Consider the following 20,824-nt stretch of genomic DNA (forward strand, 5'->3'; position numbering starts at 1 on the left):
CATTTTCATTCTTTTGCATGTTGCTGTCCAGTTTTCTCAATGCCATTTGTTGAAGAGACTCTATTTCTCCCAGTAGATATTCTTTTCTGCTTTGTCAAAGATCAATTGACCATATAATTGTGGGTTTATTTCTGGATTTTCTATTCTGTTCCATTGATCTATGTGTCTATTTTTATGACTATACCATACTGTTTTGATTACTACAGCTTTGTAATATAACTTAAAGTCCAGAATTGTGATGCTTACAGCTCTGCTTTTCTTTTTCAAGATTGCTTTGGCTATTTAGAGTCTTTTGTGGGTCCATACAAATTTTAGGAGGGGTCATTTCTTACTCATTTTATTATTTCCTCAGCACCAAGCATAGAGTCTTCTATTTAATAGGATCACATGAAGGAAAAAGAAAGAAAAGAAAAGAAAAAGAAAGAGAAGGAAGGAAGGAAAGAAAGAAAGAGAGAGGGAAAGAGAAAGAAAGAGAGAGAGAGAAGGAGGGAGGGAGGGAGGGAGGGAGGGAGGGAGGGAGGGAGGAAGGAAGGAAAAGAAAGAAAGAGAGAGAGAGAGGAAGGAAGGAAGGAAGGGAGGGAGGAAGGAAGGATCTTTTGCTTAGAAATCAAACTCAGCTGGAAGGTAACTGAGCTCTTGTTCATGGAATTTTGTTCCATAGCTCATGAACTCATGCCAGAACAAGGTTCAGATTCTTATTCTGGTCTTATGCCTTCTGACCAGTTGTTCCAAGGGCCCACCTACAGAGAAAATAACAATGACAGTAGTAACCATGAAATGTTAAAAAAGAGTGATGGACTCTAGAGTGACTTGAGGGCTCTCGGGCTACTGTAGAGCAGGGATGCACTCTGCCTCAAGTTCAGGACTAAAGCACCGTTACATCAGCTGTGGGCAACAGAGAACTTTCCCCTCTGTACTTCTGCTTCCTCTGCATGTGACTACTAAGCAGCTCATAGGAGAAGGAGGGTATTAAACTTGTTATTTGCAGAGTAACAGAAAGCTGAGTCAGGCAGGGTTGGTTATATTCCAAAGTAAACTCAGACCAGAAGCCATCTGAGTGTTTCTGTTGGCAAGAACAAATTCAAAAAGTATAAAAACCATGTCGTGGAGTAAAATAATATGTTATATTCTCCCTGTAACCTACTTGCCTACTGACCAAACACACATCCCATTCCTATTAAAAAGATATTCAGCCACTACCCTCTCCAGAGTCAGGTAAACTTTCCACATGATTCCCCTCTCCCCACTTGGAATTAGGTTCTAAAAGCAAAGGCAGCAGCCTTAGTTCAATAATTATACTTCCCCTAAGAGAGAAGCCCTGGTCCACACCCCCCCCCCCATTAATTGTGGGAATAAGTATAAGAACACCAGAGAAGAGAGGAAACTAACACTTGTTAAACACTCACTGTAGTTAGCTGCTAGACACTCTCAGTTAATCCTCACAAGATGCTTCTGTTTTGGAAGAAGGGGTACTGAAGAAATTCGGAGAGGTTAGGGAACTTGTGCAAGCTCTTTCCAGCAGAGGTAGCAAAAGGATTGACACTCCATGCACTCCATGATTCATGTTCTTTCTATTATGTGACTATATTTCCCCTTAAAGGAACATGTAGTAACCCAGTTTCCCTAAGGGAAATCTGGGAAATCGAATGCACCCGAACTAATGTAAAACTTGACTTGCATCTTTTCTAACTTAACCTTCCTCAGGCCCATTTGTGAATTGGTTCGTATCCTTTCCAGAGACTTTTGGGCACACAGGCCCACAATGTTTGGTTTATTTGACTTTTTTCATTCCTAATCTCTGATAATTTCAAGGTTTAATGCATTCCTAATCTCTGATAATTTCAAGGTTTAATGCATTCCACCCACGGAAGAGAGTGACATTTCGTCTTCCCTGGTAAAGAAGGTAGGAATGGTAGGGTAAAGAGAGTAAGCGACATTACCTAGCTCAGCTCTGACTATATGGATGACTGGCTGCACCTGCTTCTCAGCCTTTGCATGTACTATTTGCTCTGCCTGGCACTGTATCCACCCAACCTATGCTTACCTGTTTTTCAAGGAAGTTTTAGGGACACTTCCCTCTATAATCTTTCTCCTGTTTCTTGCAGGGTGAGTCAGAGTCCTCCTTTCATTGTCATAACTCTGCACACTCTATTAAAATATTTAATATATGTGTCATAATAGTTGAATTACTCTTTCCTCACTAGAGTTTCACCTTATTGTAGGCAAGGTCCTTCTTTGAAGACTGACAAAATCCATTTTCAAGAATAAAAGGGTAGACGGACAGGCACCAAGACAATTCAAAGGGGGAAAGAAGAATCTTTTCACCAGATGGCTGGGACAGTTGGATATGCAAAAAATGAAGTTGGATCACGACCTCACACCATATACAAAAGTTAATTAAAATGGATCATAGACATAAATGTAAGAACTAAAACTGTAAAAATCTTAGAAGAAAACACAGCAGTGAATCTTCATGCCCTTGAGTTAAGCAATGGTTTCTTAGACATGACACCAAAAGCACAAACAACAAAAGAAAAAAACAGATAAACTGGACTTCATTAAAATCAAAAGCTTCTGGGACACCTGGGTGGCTCAATTGGTTAAGCATCTGCCTTCGGCTCAGGTCATGATCTCAGGGTCCTGGGATCGAGTCTTATATCGGGCTCCTTGCTCAGCGGGGAGTCTGCTTCTCCCTCTGCCTGCCACTCCCCCTGCTCGTGCTCTCTTTCTCTGACAAATAAATACATAAAATCTTTTTAAAAAAAAAATCAAAGCTTCTGTGCTCCAAAGGACATAATTGAGAAAGTAAAAAGATAACCCACATAAAGAAAATATTTCCAAATCATATATCTGATACAAGACTTGTATCTATAATAATATAAGGAGTTATTACAACTCAACAATAAAAAGACATCAACTTAAAATGGGCAATGAATTTGAATAGGCATTTCTCCGGAAAAGATATACAAATACCCAACAAGCTCATAAAGAGATGCTTCACATCACTAATCATTTGGGAAGCAAAATGAAACAAAACAATGAGATATACTTCACATGCGGTAGGATGGCTAAAATAAAAAAGATGAACATAACAAATGTTGATGAGGATGTGGAGAAATTGAAACTTTCATACTTTGCTGGTGAGACTGGAGAATGGTGCCACCACTGTGGAAAAGAGTCTGGTCATTCCTCAAAATGTTAACATTTATGATCAAGCAATTCCATTCCTAGAGAAATGAAAACATAGGTACACACAACAATATGTATACCAATATTCATAGCATCATTATTCATAACAACCCAAATATCCATCCATAAATGAATGGATATTATATGTCAACTATACTTCAATTAAAAATTTAAAAGATTGGGGCGCCTGGGTGGCTCAGTCAGTTAAGCATCTGCCTTTGGCTCAGGTCATGATCCCGGGGTCCTGGAATTGAGCCCCGCATCAGGCTCCCTGAGCAGGGAGCCTGCTTCTCCCTTTCCCTCTGCTGCTCCCCCTGCTTGTGCTCTCTCTCTCGCTCACTCTGTCAAATAAATAAAATATTTTTTTAAATTTTTTAAAGATTAAAATTTAAAAACCAGGTGCATGGATAAACAAAATGTGACAGATCTATACAATGGAATATTATTCAACAATCAGAAGGAATGGGGGCGCCTGGGTGGCTCAGTTGGTAAGTGTCTGACTCTTGGTTTCAGCTCAGGCCATGATCTCAGGGTCATGAAATAGAGCCCCCCAAGTTGGGCTCCCTGCTTAGCAGGGAGTGTGCTTGAGGATTCTTTCTCTCCCTCTCCCTCTGCCCCTCCCCCCTGCTTGTGCCCTCGCTCTCTCCCTCCCTCTAAAAGCAACAACAACAGCAATAAAAAGGAATCAAGCACTGATACATGCTACAAGACTGGATGAACCTTGAAACCACGCCAAGTGAAAGAGGCAGAGATGTATGATTACACCTATAGGAAATTGCTAGAATAGGCAAATCCATGATGACAGAAAGGAGGCTAGTGGTTGCCAGGGTCGGAGGGGTTGGGAGGAAATGGGGAATGGCTGCTAATGAGTATGGGATTTCTTATGGGTTGACGAAAATATTCTAAAATCAGATGGTGGTAATGGTTGCACAACTGTGAAGATACCAGCAATCACTAAATTATATGCTTTAAAGGACTGAACTTTATGATATATGAATTATATCTCAACAAGGCTGTTATTTGAAAAAAAGAGAGAGAGAGAAATAGCAAGAAAGCACTGAAACTTCTAGAACCATATGAGGGTGGCTTTCAGATTCATTAGGAAAACTGTCCCAGAAATACAAAGCAGGAATACTTAGTAAGGTCGTTGAAACCTTCAGAGTGTCCTCTTTGATACATCTGGGTTGTCTTTTGTAGTGATTTAGTAATTAAATCTATAAAAGTATATGGAACAGCCAAGTGATGAACAGATAAATAAAATGTGGTGTTATGGGCTGAATTATGCTCCCCACCCCCCAATTCATATGTTGTTGAAGTCCTAACCTCCAGTACTTTAGACGGTGACTATATTGGAAGACATGGTCTTTAGAGAGATAACTAAGTTAAAATGAGGTCATCAGCGAGGGCTCTAATCTAATCTAACTATTGCCCTGTAAGAAGGGGACACAGACACACGCCAAGGGAAGACGTATGTGAAGACACAGAGAGAAGACCGCCATCTTCAAGCCCAGGACAAAGGCCTCAGAAGAAACCAACCCTGCCAACACCTCGATCTCAGACTTCTAACATCCACAACTGTGAGAAAATAAATTCTGTTTTTAAACCACCCAGTGTGGTTCGTTACAGCAGCCCTAGCAAGCCAGTAAATGCGGTATATGCACCCCATGAAATAGCCGTAGAAAGGAATAAGTAGGGGCTCGTGCCGCCACATGGATGAACCTCCGAAACATGCTAAAAAAACCAGGGATGTACTGTATGGTGACTAACATAATATAATAAAAAAACATTAAAAAAAACAAAACATGCTAAAAGAAGGAAGCCAGTCTGTGGGCACCTGTCTGGCTCAGTCTTGATCTTGGGGTTGTGAGTCCGAGACCCACACTGGCTATAGCAATTAAACAGACAAACAATTTAAAAAAAGAGATTCAGTCTCAGATGACTACATGTTGTATGACTCGATGTATATAAAATGTCCAGAATAGGTAAATTAATAGGGCCATGAAGTACATTAGTGGTTCCCTAGGGCTTTGGGGGAAGGGGGACCTGGGCAAATGGAGTCACTAATGGGTTAGGGAAATTTTTTTGTGGGTATGAAAATGTTCTAAAATTGACTGTGGTGATTGATTGTACAATTCCGTGGATATACTCAAAACCATTGAACTTTACCCTGTAGGTGAAAATGGTATGTGAACTATATCTCAATAAAGCTGTTACTTTAAAAAAAAAAAAAAGCATATGGAAAGCAAGGGGGAAAATTTCTAGGACTGTGAGTTTATGCCCTATAAACAGTTTTGAAGATAGAACACTCTAATAAGTGGTGACATAAATAACAAAGAAATAAAGGCCACCTGATCTCTGTCTCTGGGCAGGAAAAAAGCAGGATAGGAAGCTGGCCTAGACTAGAGCAGGGTTTCACAGCCTCAGCATTGTTGAGATTTGAGCTGCAGAGTTCTTTGTTGTGGGGGGTGTCCTGCCCATTGCAAAATGTTTAGCAGCATTTTCGGTCTCTACCTACAGATGTGAGCAACACCACCATCACCCCCAGTTGTGACAACAACCAAAAGTACCTGCAGAGCCTGTTGAGACCGGGGGGGGGAGGGGGGGGACACAGACTGGAGAAATGGACCTAAAGGCTAACTACAATGTAACAAACAGGCTCCTGCTTGCCTGAATTTTAATTTTGCTGTGTTTTAAGGAAGGGCAGTAGGGTGGGGGTAGAGGAACTCAGGCACCATTTTGAAAGAGAAAATGTGTCTATCTGATATCAGAAAGAAAAGAGAGGAATCAGGACAGATCCAGATACAGTTTGCCAAAATTGTATTTGGCACCTTTTTGGTACAAATTCTGCCTTTCTTTATGACATCATAACTTCTTCCCTTGATATAGTAAAGCTTTCCAGTATTTTTTTTTTTTAAAGAAACTACGAAAGCCTAAGTGTCCTACCCATAACACGTTGATCCAGTATATCTTTATGACTCATAACAATTTAGGTTATGCTGGATAAAAACACCCTGCAAAGCTTAGTGACTCATTACAACTGTTTATTTTTCCCATGCCATGTGTAAATCATGGCTTGTTTGGAGCTCTGCTCTATGTCTCTTCACTCTGGGATCTAGGCTGATGGAAGAGTCACTGTCATGAACATTGATAGTAATGTGGTAAAGGAAATGTGTTCTGGGGGGTCTTGAACTGCCAATTACATGTTTATGCCCAGAACTAACACGTCACTTCTGGTCACAACGCACAAGACCCCACCCAACCACAAGGGGGTCAGAAAGTACAATCATACCATGTGCCTAGAAGAAAGAGAGCCAGAAGTACTTAATGAATAGTGTTACATACCCTCAAAGTACTCTTTCATATTGTTTTTCCTGTTCATATAGTCATATACCTGTACCTATATGTAATACATATATGCAGGACGTTACCATTGTTGCTCAAAATGGGGTCATATGGGGTCAAGTAGTCTTTTCCATCTTGCTTGTCTTAGCCAACTATCTCATGGAAAACCTTCCAGTACAGCTGGTATAGCTCTAATGCAGTCTTTTTAATGATTACATAATATCCCGTGGTGAAGATAAACCATAATTTCTTAAGTCAAATGTATGGCTAGAACTAAGAAAAGGTCCAGGTTCTCTGTGGTATTTGGTAATCTATACATTTTGTATCCTGTCATCTCAAATTGGGAGGAATTGGCTTTAACTCCTCCCCATGCCATGAATGCCAAGTCCTTAGTTCTAATGTTGGAGAGTGCTGGTTGCTAAGCCTAGGCACTCAAGAAAGAAAATAAGATTCGATTTCCTTATTTTTTATTCTCTCACTCATCTAAATACATCCTTTCACTACTTTCTTCATCTAAAATAAGGGAAAATGTGGGCTTTATTAAGAAACAAAGGGCACCATATCAAGTTTTATTTTTAACTACAGGCAAACTGCATCAAGCATAATTTCTCCTCTCCTCTGCTCACTCCCTCTCTCTACTTCTATGACTCTCCGGTCTTCTTTCCCTGTCTCCTACTCTTCAATCTTCCCTCCTTTTTCTCTTCTGGACATCTTCAACTTGTCTTCCATTTCACTTATCTCAAATTAAAATTAGGGAATGTAGAGGGGGGAAATGGTTAAAGATAAGGACAAGGAAAAGCCCATCAAACATCTTCTGCAAATGATGTTCATTTCTCAGGATCTCCTTAGATGTGACATGAAAAGTTGCCCAAACCACAGTCTTCTCAGCTGCCAGCTTTTTTTCTTTTTTTTTTTTTTGCTATAACTTAAAGCTACTACCTTTCCAAAACACTCAGCCCGCCCTTCACACTCTATCTCATGCAATATCAAAAAAGAGCAAATATATTAAAATAAGAAAGGAAGATTGTCTTTGCAGAATAACTTTCTGATGTTTTCCTCTCTGTGGGTTTTCCTTAGATTGATTTTTTTTTTTTTTTTTTATCTCAGGGTTGTGAGTTCAAGCCCTGTGGAGCCTACTTTAAAAAAAAAAAAACCTGAGCTGAAATCAAAAGTTGGATGCTTAACTGACTGAACCACCCAGGTACCTCTGAAGTATTTTATAGTGTGATTCTAAAGAGCTTATCCCTTAAACATTTGCTTTATTTATTTTTAAATAATTTTTTTAAAGCTAGATTTCTCAGGGACTTGACCTCTTTGAATGGTGTTATCCAAATTATTAGAAGTCTAAATTTTTATTTTTCTGTTTGAAGTTAGTTATTGCCTTGTTCCTCCTTATTGAAACTGACCCATCCTGTATCTCTACTACGTGTCCTATGAGGGAGCTAATAAAAAAATAATCTAATCATTGGTTATTGGAAGAAATCTACCTCCCTGCTCCTCCCCCTCATCAAATCAAGGTACTCAGCCTTCCAAGCAGCGTTAAGTAAATTTAGAAATCGTTTCTACAGACATGCTGCGGGCCCTGCCATCCACTGATGTGAATCCAAAACCAGGTAAAAGGAGAGGGTGGGGCTTGATGAATTGGTATGAACAGACAAGGACTCTGCCTTTATTCAGGGTATTGCTCCTCAGAAAATGGGGAAGGACTGGAAGGATTTTGCAAAGCTGGTTTTTCTGCACTTCTGGCTAAGAAAACAAAGGAGTATAACAGGCTTGATCATGAAAGGGACTTGGGTTAAACATTAAATGAAAATGGAGGCCTTTTTTTCTTATGTTGATCAATATACGGTTTAAAAAGAATGAGAAGAGAACCTTCCAGTTATGGCAGCATGAACAGACAGGCAATTTCTTTCTGCAAAAACAAAAAACGAACAAAAAAATGTATAAAACTAGACAAAATTGTCAATACCAGCCATTTCCAGGAACTGCAAATTGACCAAAGCCAGGCAACAATTAAGGAGCTGTTGGGACTTTGTTAAATTAACATTTGTTAAGTAGAGTCCCCCGGTGGCTGATGGTGAGGCTCTGTTCAACAGAAGATTTCTATCAGAAATAGAGATTTTTATTTCTCAAAAGTCCTGGAGAACGTACAAGGCGTGCCTTGAGGGGCCCCCTGGGGAGGTCAAAGCAGAGCACAGGTAGAGAGTGTGACATGACCTGGCACACATACCTTTATTAGGGTCCACAAGTAGAGCCCTTGGGATTCCCAGGCTAAACCTGGACTGGTCAGTTCAAACCAGGAAGAACAGGGTTTGGGTAAGCTTCACAGGGGTCTTATTTAAGGGGTGCACAAGGGAAAGGCCCTGGGAGATGGGGGAGACCATTGGGGAAGTCCTATCAGGAACTTAGGTTTACTCGTGACTCTGCAGTTGTTCTCTCAGGCATGCTCTCAGGAGGGGCTCCTGACAGTTCAAGGCCCCTGCAGGCCACCTGGCCACACAAAATGGAGGAGGAGACAGCAATATTATTGGAGTAGTTCAGCTAAACTCCCAACAGAAGCTTTGATTTTTTTGAAAAGCTGCTAGATCTTTAGGTAAAACAGTTGGAGGCCATGGCCTTTTTGCCTGAGGCTGTTGCCATTAGCCCCTTCACTCAGTCAATGACTTTTAAGTTACGTGGTGCTAGCTATGAAAACAAGTAGTTTTGCTGCCAGGGGAAACAGATGCAATTCAGGGTGGTGATTGGGGAGTTGAAAATCCTTGGCTCTATGGGTTAAACATGGGAATGAGCAGAAAAGGGGGTGGGGCAGAGAGAAAGGGGAGTCAGAAAAAATAATTGAAGAATTAATGGCTGAAAACTTCCCAAGTTTGATGAAAAATATTAAACTACAGACCCAAGAAGCTCAGCCAATATCAAAAAATAAAACAAAACACAAAAAGCACCACAAAAAGATATATCATAGTCTAACTGCTGAAACCCAAAGAAATAGGAAAAACTTGAAAGCAGGAAAAAAAGTAACTCACTGGGGAATAACAATATGATTAACAGCTGATTTCTCATCAGCCAAAAGCCAATGGACTGACATAAAGTGTTGAGAGGAAAAACTACCAACTAAGAGTTCCATATCCAGCCTAACTTATTCTTCAAAAATGAAAATGAAATAATTTCCAGATAAAAGCAAAAAAATTCATTGGTAACAGAACTTCTCTATAAGAAATATTAAAGGATATCCTTCATTTTGGAAGTAAATGAGGTTAGAGGGTTATTCAAATGCACAGGAAGAAATGAAGAGCACTAGAAGTGGTAAATATGTAATTAAATATGAAAGATTATGTATCTGTCTCTATTTCCTGAAAAATGTAAGACTAGCACTCACTTTGACAGCACAGATACTAAAATTGGAACGATACAGAGAAGATTAACATGGCCTCTGCACAAGCATGACATACAAATTTGTGAAGCGTCCCATATTTTTTGTTGAATCACTATATTGTACACCTAAAACTAATATAACACATATGTTAACTATACGGGAATTAAAATTAAAAACTTAATTAAAAAGTTTTTTAAAAAGACTATTTAAAGCAATAATTGCAATGCTTTTGGTTTATAATATAGATATTATATACATATATTTGATACATATATTTATGTATTGTTAATATGTGATTCAACAGCGGCATGATGAAGGGGGTAGAAAATGGAGCTACAAATTAACAAAATGGCTATGTTTTACCAGAATTAAGTTAATATTAACCTAAAGTAGACAGTGATACATACTGTAATTCCTAGAGTAAGCATTAGAATAGAAAATTTTCAAAACTATAGCTAAAAAAAATGAAAAGGAATTAGAATAGTACAACAAAATTACTTGTTATACACAAAAGAAAGCAGTAAATAAGGAACAGAGGAACAGAAAAGGTATGAGAAACAAGTGGAATTTGAAATTAAAAATACCTTTATATTAGCACCCCCCCAAAAGAAATACTTAGCTATAAAGCTAACAAAATAAGTACAAGATCTATAAGAAGAAAACCACAAAACTCTGGTGAATGAACCCAGAACTACAAAGAACTACATAAATGGAGGGATATTCCATGTTCATGGATAGGAAGACAACATTGTCAAGATGTCAGCTCTTCCCAACTAGATCTATAGATTAAATGTAATCTCAGTCAAGATCCCAGCAAGTTATTTCATGGATATAGACAAATTGATTCTAAAGTTTATATGGAAAGGCAAAAGACCCTGAATAGCCAACACAATATTGAAGAAGAACAAAGTCAAAGGACTCATGATACCCAACTTCAAGACTTACTATAATGCTACAATAATCAAGAGAATGTGGTATTGGCAAAGAAATAGATAAATAGATCAATGAAACAGAAATATAGAGCCCAGAAATAGACCCTGACCAATTGATCTTTGACAAAAGAACAAAGGTGACACAATGGAGCAAAGATAGTCTCTTCAACAAATGGTGCTGGAACAACTGGACATCCACTTGCAAAAAAATGAATCTAGACACAGACCTTCTACCCATCACAAAAGAAAGCTCAAAATGGACCATAGATCTAAATGTAAAATGCAAAGGTATAAAATTCCTAGAAGACAGATAAGAGAAAACCTAGATGACCTCAGGTATATTGATGCTTTTTTAGATATAACACCAAAGACATTATCCATGAAAGAAAGAATTGGTAAGTTGGACTTCATTAAAATTAAAAACTTCTGCTCTGCAAAAGACAAAATCAAGAAAATTAGAAGACAAGCCACAGACTGGAAGAAAATATTTACAAAAGACGCATCTGCTAAAGGACTGCAATCCAAAATAAACAACTCTTAAAACTTAAGAAAAAAATTTTAATGGGTCAAACACCTTGACAGACACTTCACCAAAGATACACAACTAAGCATCTGAAAAGATGCTCCCCATCGTAGTATGTCATCAGGTAACTGCAAATTAAAATGATGAGATACCACTGCATACCTCTTAGAATGGCCGAAACGTGGAACACTGACAACACCAAATGCTGGTGAGCATGTGGAGCAACAGGAACTCTCACACATTGCTGGTGGGAATGCAAAATGGTACAGCCACTTTGGAGGACAGTTTGGCAGTTCCTGCAAAACACACTCTCGCCATACGATCCCGCAGTCTCCCTCCTTGGTGTTTACCAAAAGGAGGTAAAAACTTATGTCCACACAAAACCCTGCACAAAGATGTAACAGCTTTATTCAAAATTCCCAAATCTTAAAAGCAATCAGGATGTCCTTCAGTAGGTGAATGGATGAATAAACTGTGGTGCTATAGGACAGTATTCAGTGCTAAAAAGAAATGAGCCATCAAGCCATGAAAAAAACACAGAGAAACTTAAAAAGTGCATATTACTAAGTAAGAGGAGCCAATCTGAAGAGCTGCATACTTTATGATTCCAGCATTTGACATTCTAGGAAAAGCAAAACTATGGAGAGAGTAAAAAAGGCTGGTGCAGGGGTGGGGAAGGAGGGGAGAGATGAACAGGCAGAGCACAGAGGATTTTTAGGACAGTGAAAATACTCTGTGTGATATTTATAATGATGGATACATGTCGTTATAATTTTGTCCAAATCCATGGAATGCACAACATCAAGAGTGAACCCTAGGGGCAACTGGGTGGCTCAGTCCTTAAGCATGTCTTCAGCTCAGGTCATGATCCCGGGGTCCTGGGATCGAGCCCTGAATTAGGCTCCCTGCTGAGCAGGGAGCCTGCTTCTCCCTCTCCCTCTGCCCTTCCCACCCCCCCACCCAATGCTTGCACACACTCTCTCAAATAAATAAAAATAAAATCTTTAAAAAAAAAAAAAAGAGTGAACCCTAAGGTAAACTATGGACTTGGGGTGATTATGATGCATCAATGTGGGTTCATCCTTGGTTTAAAAAAAAAAAAAAAGCACCACCCTAGTGAATGATATCAATAATGGGGGGGGCACTATGCAAGGGGTGTATGAAAAAATCTCTCTACCTTACTCTCAATTTTGTTGTAAACCTAAAAAACCAAAAATGGTGAAAACCTAATCCATAATATACTACTTGGACGAGCATGTGTTCGTTCCACAAATACTTGAGTGCTTACTCCGTCAGGCCCTGCTGTAAGCACTGGGCTAACTGCAGTAACAAAACAGATCAAATCCCTCCTTTCAGGGACTTGACATTCTAGTGGATAGAGCTGGACGCTTGAAAAAAAAAAAATCAATATGTAGTATCAGATAGTGATCCATGCTTTAAAGAAAATTTAGAAGTATACCTGGATACCATTTGGTAGGTAGTGATTAACTGTGAATAATAAATGTACAATAAATGAATTCTTAAAAAAAAAAAAAAAGAAAGAAAGTATACCTGGATTGAAAAATGGGACATGCCTGCTACTTTTCACAAAGTAGTCCGGGAATAGAGTAACGTTTGAACAGAGACCTGAGTAAAGTGAAGGAGACCCCTGTTGGCTCTGGGCGAAACCCGCTGGAAATACCAGACCCCCCAAGCCCTGAAAGCAGGAGCTGTCTGAGCTTGGAAATGGAAGGCCAGGGAAGGGACCTGGTGGGGCAGGGCTGGAGGGGGTAGGTCGGAGAGGTCAAAGGAGAGATAGCTGAGGATCACGTAGGGCTTATCGGCCCTGGTAAGGACTTTGGATCTACAGAGCCGTAATAACGAAACTGACTGACGACTGAAGCAAAGGAACATCATGTGACTCTAGTGAACGTGAAGGGTTGAAGAGGAGGGAGAGCTCCAGGAAGTTGGTAGATAATGCCGGACAAAGATAAACGAGCAAATGGCAGTGTGCACAAATTAACGAGAATCGTGGAGGCAAGTCCCAGAAGAAATAGTGGAGAGGGTCTAACGTGGTTTCACTAGTGGGTGAGGAGGGGTGGAGCACAGGGCTGCTGCTTTCCATTATAAGCCTTTTAAATGCAATCTGACTTTTTAACTATAAGATTTTTAAACACTTGAGAAAGTTCTTGATGAAGGGTGGAAATCTCAACTGTAAATGCATCAGATGTGAAACAGACCATGTGGCCAGTGACAGGGGATGGAAGTCCTGACAGCCAGTGTTGGAACAGTCTGCACAGACCACGGGCACTTGACGTTCCCAGTGAGAACATACGCGTAAAAATAAATTGAGGCCTGCCATCTTTTTTGGAATAAGGTGGTGTTTATAGAATTATTTTTACTTCCACGAAATTTGAATCAGATTGAACATATTCCTATACTAGAGGGCTGCATCAAATCTCTCATTTTTCAGATTATTTTCAAATTAGGTGGGAGGGGCACCAGAGTGTGTCCGGTTGTGTCCAACTCTTGAGTTCGGCTCAGGTTATGATCTCAGGCTTGTGAGATCAAGCCCCAAGTCGGGCTCCACGTTCAGCGGGGAGACTCCTTGAGATTCTCTCTCTCCCTCTGCCCCTCCTGCTCATGTATGCTCTCTCTCTCAAATAATCTTTTTTATTTTTTTAAAAGATTGTATTTATTTGTCGGAGAGAGAGAGTGCACACAAGCAGGAGCAGCAGGCAGAGAGGGAAGCAGGCTCCCCACTGAGCAGGCAGCCCGATGTGGGGCTCGATCCCAGGACCCTGAGATCATGACCTGAGCTGAAGGCAGACGCTTCACTGACTGAGCCACCCAGGCGTCCCTCAAATAATCTTTTTTTAAAAATCAGGTGGAAAAGGATACTGTGCTTTCATTTGCACATCTTCAATTACAATGAGATTATTATTAATTTGTATCATTTTGTGATTTGCATATTCCTGTCTTTTGCCATTTTTCTAGTCTTTTTCTTACTAATTTGCCAAAGGCTTACACAATAGCCATTTATCATAACTATTACAAACATCTTCCTGCTGTTTTTGATACATAAAATACTTTTGTAGGTGAGTATTTCTCTAATTCTCTCCCTCGCATTTAAGGTTTTTCTACCCTGTGATCAGTAAATATTTGCCTGTCCTTCTCCCCACCACCCCTTTTATTTTACCCATGTTTTTAAAGCCTCAGGGTCAGGGGTATTCTCTTGGGTACTCACTCAGCAGACTTCAGGGACATAACTCGGCTTATTTTTTGAGAATGAGTGGGTCCTTCTTAATATGACTTATGTTTGGAATCCCCAGTCACATATTGTGTTTCCTGCCAAAATATCCATTTATGTTTTCTTCATTCAGCTACCTGACAGCTGTCCCCTCTTTCCTTAGGTGCTGAAGAACACTGATGGCAAACTTTAAGGGCCATGCTCTCCCAGGGAGCTTCTTCTTGATAGTTGGGCTGTGGTGGTCAGTGAAGTACCCACTGATGTACTTCCACCAGAAGGGGAAAAGCAGCCGACTGACTCATTACCATCAGCGTCTCGAGATCATTGAAGCTGCAATCAGAACCTTGTTTTCAATCATTGGTAAGAAGGGGGTCATCTGGTCCAGGGGATCTCCCCATCACACCCAGAAACTTTAACCCATTTTCTGTACCCTGGGAGATGGGTGTTTCCACTGGCAGATAATAAAACGAGGATTTTCCATGGGCCACTAAATATTTTATAGTATCTACTGTGTACTAAGCTTTGTTAATGTTAAGCTAACAGCACCTTACATCATAGTGCATCATGAAAAACTACCAAATAAACTACATTCTTTGCCCTAGAAGGACATAGGTATAAGTTGTAGGAATAGAAGACATTCCTGATGAAAAAGATAAAACACAAGAATAGAAAAAGTAATAGAGTAAGCTCATGTACATGAGTTAAGAAAGTACTAAAATCATTTTTTCCAGTTGTCTCTCCACTAGAATCTCAAGAGTAGTTACCACCTAATTCCGTGGCATATCCTCCATCCCCAAATCTCACGCAATTACAAGGACGGGACTTTATGCTAGACAGCTAGTAAGCAAGGCAGGGGAAGAGACTATAGAAAGCCAGCAGAGGGCTATTGGAAAGGGAGTTTCCTTTACTGTGGCCCCTTCCAACAAAATCCACACCCTTCCACTGTGACTCGTCATCCATTCCGCTCCACTAGTGGCCACGAGAAGGGGCCCACAGTGGCAACAGTAGAAAGTGTTCTTCCTCAGGATCAGCCCATCGTGGGAGTAACGAGGAACTTTATTCTGCAGTTGCATTTTGCCACTTCTCATCTGAGGCCTACAGCGTCTCAGAAGGAACCGAAGCAACACCAGCAGCTCCTCCTGGAACGAGCAGAGGCACTTAGCTTTGTCTGCCCAGCCTCGCTGAATTTTCCCATCCACCAGTCATTCAGGTATCTCGTCTTTCTGGAGTCAAGAAGTGAACAGCTTAATGCTGTAATACAGCTTAAATGCTGAGGACAGCATCAATGTTGCCTAGAAAAGTAGAGCTAGGAAAGTATTTGGCCTCTTTGCTGGGTGAAACTACTACTCATTCAACAAGATCTCCTGAGCTCCTACCCAGCAGGAAGAACTCACTACTCCAGGTTGTGGGGAGACAATGGGGAACCCAGCAGAGTCCCTCCTGCCCTCACAGAGCTCCCATTCTAGTGTCAGTGGGACTTCTTCTCCCAGGTCCTTTCCACCAGTTTCTTATCTTTCACATGTAAGTTCAGGAAGGGACTGGATTTAAGAAAAAAATGTATGGGGAACAGGGTCCAGAATGTTGTCATGGAGGATTATTCTAGGCCCTAAGAACATTTTGGGCATGAGGCGTAAAAGCCAACCTTTTGCCTTCCAAAACAGGTGATGAGAACTCTGAGCCTCTGTCTCAAAGGCTTGCCCCTTGTAAGACACAGTATGGCCAGAAACACCACGGTGACGGGCCTTCACCTGGTCCTCCCAGTGTGTAGGGTTCAGAGACCTAAACAGGGAAGGACTCAGAGCTCAAAGAGCCCACTCTATGTCCAGGAAAAGCACTCACTCCAAGTCTGCCCTGACGAAAACGCACCCGCTGCTTCTCCTGCCTCAGGCGTGCACCGCTATCTTCTCCACCGGTGTGTCTCTGCTCGGATCCCATTATATTCAACCTCATGGTTTCGGTCCGGGGTTTCTTTCACTGCTCACTTAGCACAAAGATTAGTGTATCAGCCACATTCTCACTAAGTGATAATGCCTTTCAGCTCCACCACTAGACAAACATCCCAGGGACCTGTGTGGCTGTTTCTATTGCTCCTTCTCGCCGCACCCCCACCCCCAAAGGACAACAGAGGCAAGAGGTCTACACAGGTTCCCCGGCAAATGCCGTATTCTACACTGAAGTAGCTGCCCTGGACCGCGGGCCACTTTCACCTGCGTCTCAACTTCCTTCCTGACTTAGGGGTAGTTTTTGTCTATTTGTCCTGGAGCTCCTCTTCCCGCCTCAGTTTCCACTCATTGCCCTGCAGGGATCCTGGCAGAGCAGTTTGTGCCGGACGGGCCACATCTCCACCTGTACCATGAAAGCGAGTGGGTCAAGTTGATGAACTGGCAGCACAGCACCATGTATTTATTCTTCGCGGTCTCGGGAATCACGGATATGCTCACCTATCTCGTCAGCCACGTTCCCCTGGGGCTGGACAGACTGGTTATGGCTGTGGCGACATTCACCGAAGGTAACTCAGTGGTACGGATGGAAAAAAACAGAGCAAGAGACTGACGAATTGTGTTGACGATGATCGGGCTAGAAAGACCAGAAATACTGCAAATACAATCACTTTCCCCAGAAAATCCAAATGTCTGAATTTCAAAAACCTCAGGACTTGGTCCTGTGTGCTGGGGACATAGTTCATAAAACGGCACATGAAAACATAAGGCTTTTAGCCAAAGTCTCTGGATCTCGGTGCACACACTGTCCCTGCCCCCTCCCCCGTCACGCTCGTGTGTATAAGAGCACGTGTGCACATCCACACCGAAACACACAGTAACTCTCCAGAACCTGGCTGGATGCCACCACGCGTAAGAATAACTCCCTCTGTTTGGGGAAGAGAAACTGCACTCCACCTCCCAGCCTGGAGTGTTCCTGTCTGGACCCCATCAGAAACCTCCAGAGACCCACCCAGCAGCTAGGACAGATTTCCCAATATAACTCATATACACGGGGGTAAGGAAAAAGCATTTTGTAATCCACAACCTCACTTCTGTACCTCAGGAAGGGGGAGGGGAGGTTGAATGAGGGCAAAACTGAATTCCAAGTACACACACGCACACGTGTCACAAATCAGCAACATGTTTCACCTACGCATCCTGTATCAAAAGATTTTAAAAGATCCATCCTTTGCAGCATATATCCACTTCGTACATACACGAAATCAATCTAATCTGTCTGTTGCCCTGTCTTCCTAACTGCTGAAGAATCTAGCTTTGAGACAGGTGTAGGGCATTCTAGAACGGAAACCGTGCAGAAAGCAGTGCGCCCGTGATGGCTGGAATTGCTTTGTGCAGGTTTCCTCTTCTACTACCACGTGCATAACCGACCTCCCCTGGACCAGCACATCCACTCGCTCCTGCTGTGCGCGGTGTTTGGAGGGGCCCTCAGTATCTTCGTGGAGGTGATCCTCCGGGACAATATTGTGCTGCAACTTTTCCGAACCAGCCTCGTTATTCTTCAGGGCACCTGGTTCTGGCAGGTAATTATTCAAAACGGGGCTCTTCACCTTGTGGGGATTCAAGGAGCCCCACTGAGCTCGTCCAAGGCAAGTCCTGCAGGGCCAGCAGGGACGTATGCCACAGGAAGGGGTTCGGAGGTCCACTTGACTTCCCGTGCCTACCCCGACTTGGGTCATTTCATCCAGTAACGGCTTGCTGACGAAGGACAAGCGGAGTCCACGGGGCATGCACGAGCATAGTAACAACCCCCCCCCCCCCGAGTGGAGGTGTTGATACAGTTTCCAGGCTCCACTTGCAAGACGGTACTTGCAGGGATCACTTCTACAGTCTGTTACAGGCTCCGCTTGCTCAGCTGCCCCCTTGACATGGGAGGCCCTGAAATGTTTAAAATAAGCCCATACTAAAACCAGAATTAGAGCAATTCTCCTGCGCAGAAAGGCCTTTCTATGCTACCGGAGGTGTGGGAAAGCTGAGGTAGTGGCGATGAACCGACCACGGGGGTAGCCGTGGGAGGGAGGCGAGCTTGCTTCTCAGGACCAGCTAAGGCCGGCTTCTCTGTGTAACCCACCAGATCGGGTTTGTGCTCTTCCCACCTTTTGGAGGACCCGAATGGGACCAGAAAGATCACGCAAACATCATGTTCGTCACCATGTGCTTCTGCTGGCACTACCTAGCTGCCCTCTGCATTGTGGCCATCAGCTACTCGCTCGTTTTCTGGTGAGTCCAAGGGAAGACAACTTCCATCTAGTTTTTTCCTCCAAACCACCTCTTGTCCCCCAAATCTATTACACTACATCCTTTTTATTTCCAGTGACCCACCCTTCATAACTAAGCAGTGCTAACTTCTGCCACTTCTTGAGTGCCAACTATATGCCCAGTTCTGCAAATGGGGGTGATGAGATTCTGAGAAGTTCAAGGACTGCCACTGTCACCTGACAGACCCAGGTTTCAAAGGCAGTTCTCATGGACTTAAAGCCTGCGGTGTGAAACGAAAAACTCTGACTTTGGCATCAGTACTGGACTGCACACCCCGTTCTGTCCATCGTTTTGAATCCATCACCTTATTCCTGGATTTGCCCCACCTCCTTCCCAGAGATGTGGCAATCAGACACGATGCCGTAAGAGCAAGTGCTCTTTCAAGAGCTCATCAGAGGTTACTAGAATAGCTGACCATTCCCAGGCACTCACTGTCCCCAGGCCCTGTGGTTAAGAACCTCAAGTCTATTACCCCACTGAATCCTCATTATTTTACGAAGTATGTGCTGTAACGTTTTACAGACGGGGAAACCAAGGCTTCAAAGACTGAGTAACTTGATGAGGTCACCCTATGAGTCAACAGAAGACCTGGCCTTGAACTGCAGTGCGAGTGACTTTTTGGATATGCTAATAATTAGTTCTGTTGTAACTGCCCCTCGTTTTTTCTAGTTTCCCACTTCCCTCCCCAAAGCAGACAGAGTTCACACACACGAGTTCCACACAGACCAAAGAGAAGGGAACTTCAGGTCACAGTTTCCTTTAGTTCCAGTGCCTGGTCAGTGAAACAATAAACTGGGAAACAGGAGACCTATGTTTAGTCTGTTACGACATTAACCATTAAATATTATTAATCATCTACCAATGAATAGTGTCCAAGAAGTGAGATATGCAGACAGCCACAGTATTGGGGAGATATATATATAGATAGATACATATATATATATATATATATAGATAGATAGATAGATAGATAGATATAGATATGAAAATGCTTTAAGAACCAGCGGATGCCTTAACATCCTTGGTCGAGAGAATAAGGGAATTGGGGGGCTGATTTCATGTGCTCTTATTGTTGCTCTCTTACAGCCATCTGACACGGTCAAAGAGGCACGGAGGAGAAGTCATTGGCATTCAGAAGCTGAAGTCGGATCACACTTACCAGACGGCCCTCTTGAGTGGCTCAGATGAGGAATGAGAGGGCACCCGTCATCCATGCGGGGTGGACATGCCCCTTTGAGTACAAACAGCCGGAGTGTGCAAAGGGGTAGCTCACCTCGATCTCAGCACTTGCTTTGGTCCGGTCTTAAGGTTCTATATATTTGCACCTTCTCACTTAACTGACTGAAGTCTCTGTTGCTATGGTATCCTTCATAAAGAACAATGAAGCCAGCCTTTATTTGTGTCCCAGTATGAAAAGAAATAATCAAAGACTCTGAAAGTTTCAGAACAGGATGTGGCCTCACGGATGAATCCAGGATATGAATCCAGCAGAAAATACTGCTTTTGATAACTTATTCCTTTTTCTCTGAAGAAAACAGGTGCTTTCTTAGCAGAAATTAAGCAAATGAGACTGTCTTTATTTTAAAGATACAATTCTAGCACATATTTTTTAAGTAAAATAATTCACAAGTTTTGGTACTTTAAATATTACCTGTTAGCCATTTCCTAATTACCATTACCATTCCACAGTACTGCAACACTACTGATAAGTGATGATACTGGGCCAAAGGTGACTTTTTTCTTTTTTTTAAATCAGGAAGCTAGTTAGTTAGTGGCCCAACTGAAAGCTGGAACGCAGATGTTCTGGGTGCTCAAAAGTACCCTCACAAGAAGATGCTAAGAGAAGTCTGTATAATGAGGTAGAGAGAAAAACGGCAGGTTATTGAAGACCTTCAATTTAAATATAGCTGAAAGCAAAGGGTAAGAATCCTGCAAAGGATGTGGATCTTGAACTAGTAATATAAAGTCTTGACACTG

General features: G+C 41.9%; 1 protein-coding gene and 1 non-coding gene across 5 annotated transcripts in view; both read left to right on the plus strand.

The window, feature by feature from the left end:
- The window catches only part of TMEM45B (transmembrane protein 45B), a 53,502-nt gene extending 32,678 nt beyond the window's left edge, over positions 1-20,824 (plus strand). For 2 of the 4 annotated variants that reach the window (XM_057316668.1, XM_048217182.2), the window contains exons 2-7: positions 7,639-7,732; positions 14,752-14,948; positions 16,891-17,097; positions 17,927-18,111; positions 18,663-18,808; positions 19,934-20,824. In XM_057316668.1, the coding sequence (XP_057172651.1) occupies positions 14,768-14,948; positions 16,891-17,097; positions 17,927-18,111; positions 18,663-18,808; positions 19,934-20,042 (828 nt within the window). In that variant the 5' untranslated portion in view covers positions 7,639-7,732; positions 14,752-14,767 and the 3' untranslated portion in view covers positions 20,043-20,824. The remainder of the gene's footprint in view (positions 1-7,638; positions 7,733-14,751; positions 14,949-16,890; positions 17,098-17,926; positions 18,112-18,662; positions 18,809-19,933) is intronic. The other 2 variants (XM_044386529.3, XM_044386530.3) reach the window with 1 other exon arrangement.
- LOC113260220 (U6 spliceosomal RNA) lies at positions 9,900-10,006 on the plus strand. The gene has a single exon (XR_003317860.1). It is a non-coding gene; the product is annotated as a U6 spliceosomal RNA (small nuclear RNA).

This window comes from Ursus arctos, unplaced genomic scaffold (genome assembly GCF_023065955.2).
Source record: "Ursus arctos isolate Adak ecotype North America unplaced genomic scaffold, UrsArc2.0 scaffold_22, whole genome shotgun sequence".
Classification (NCBI taxonomy): domain Eukaryota; kingdom Metazoa; phylum Chordata; class Mammalia; order Carnivora; family Ursidae; genus Ursus; species Ursus arctos.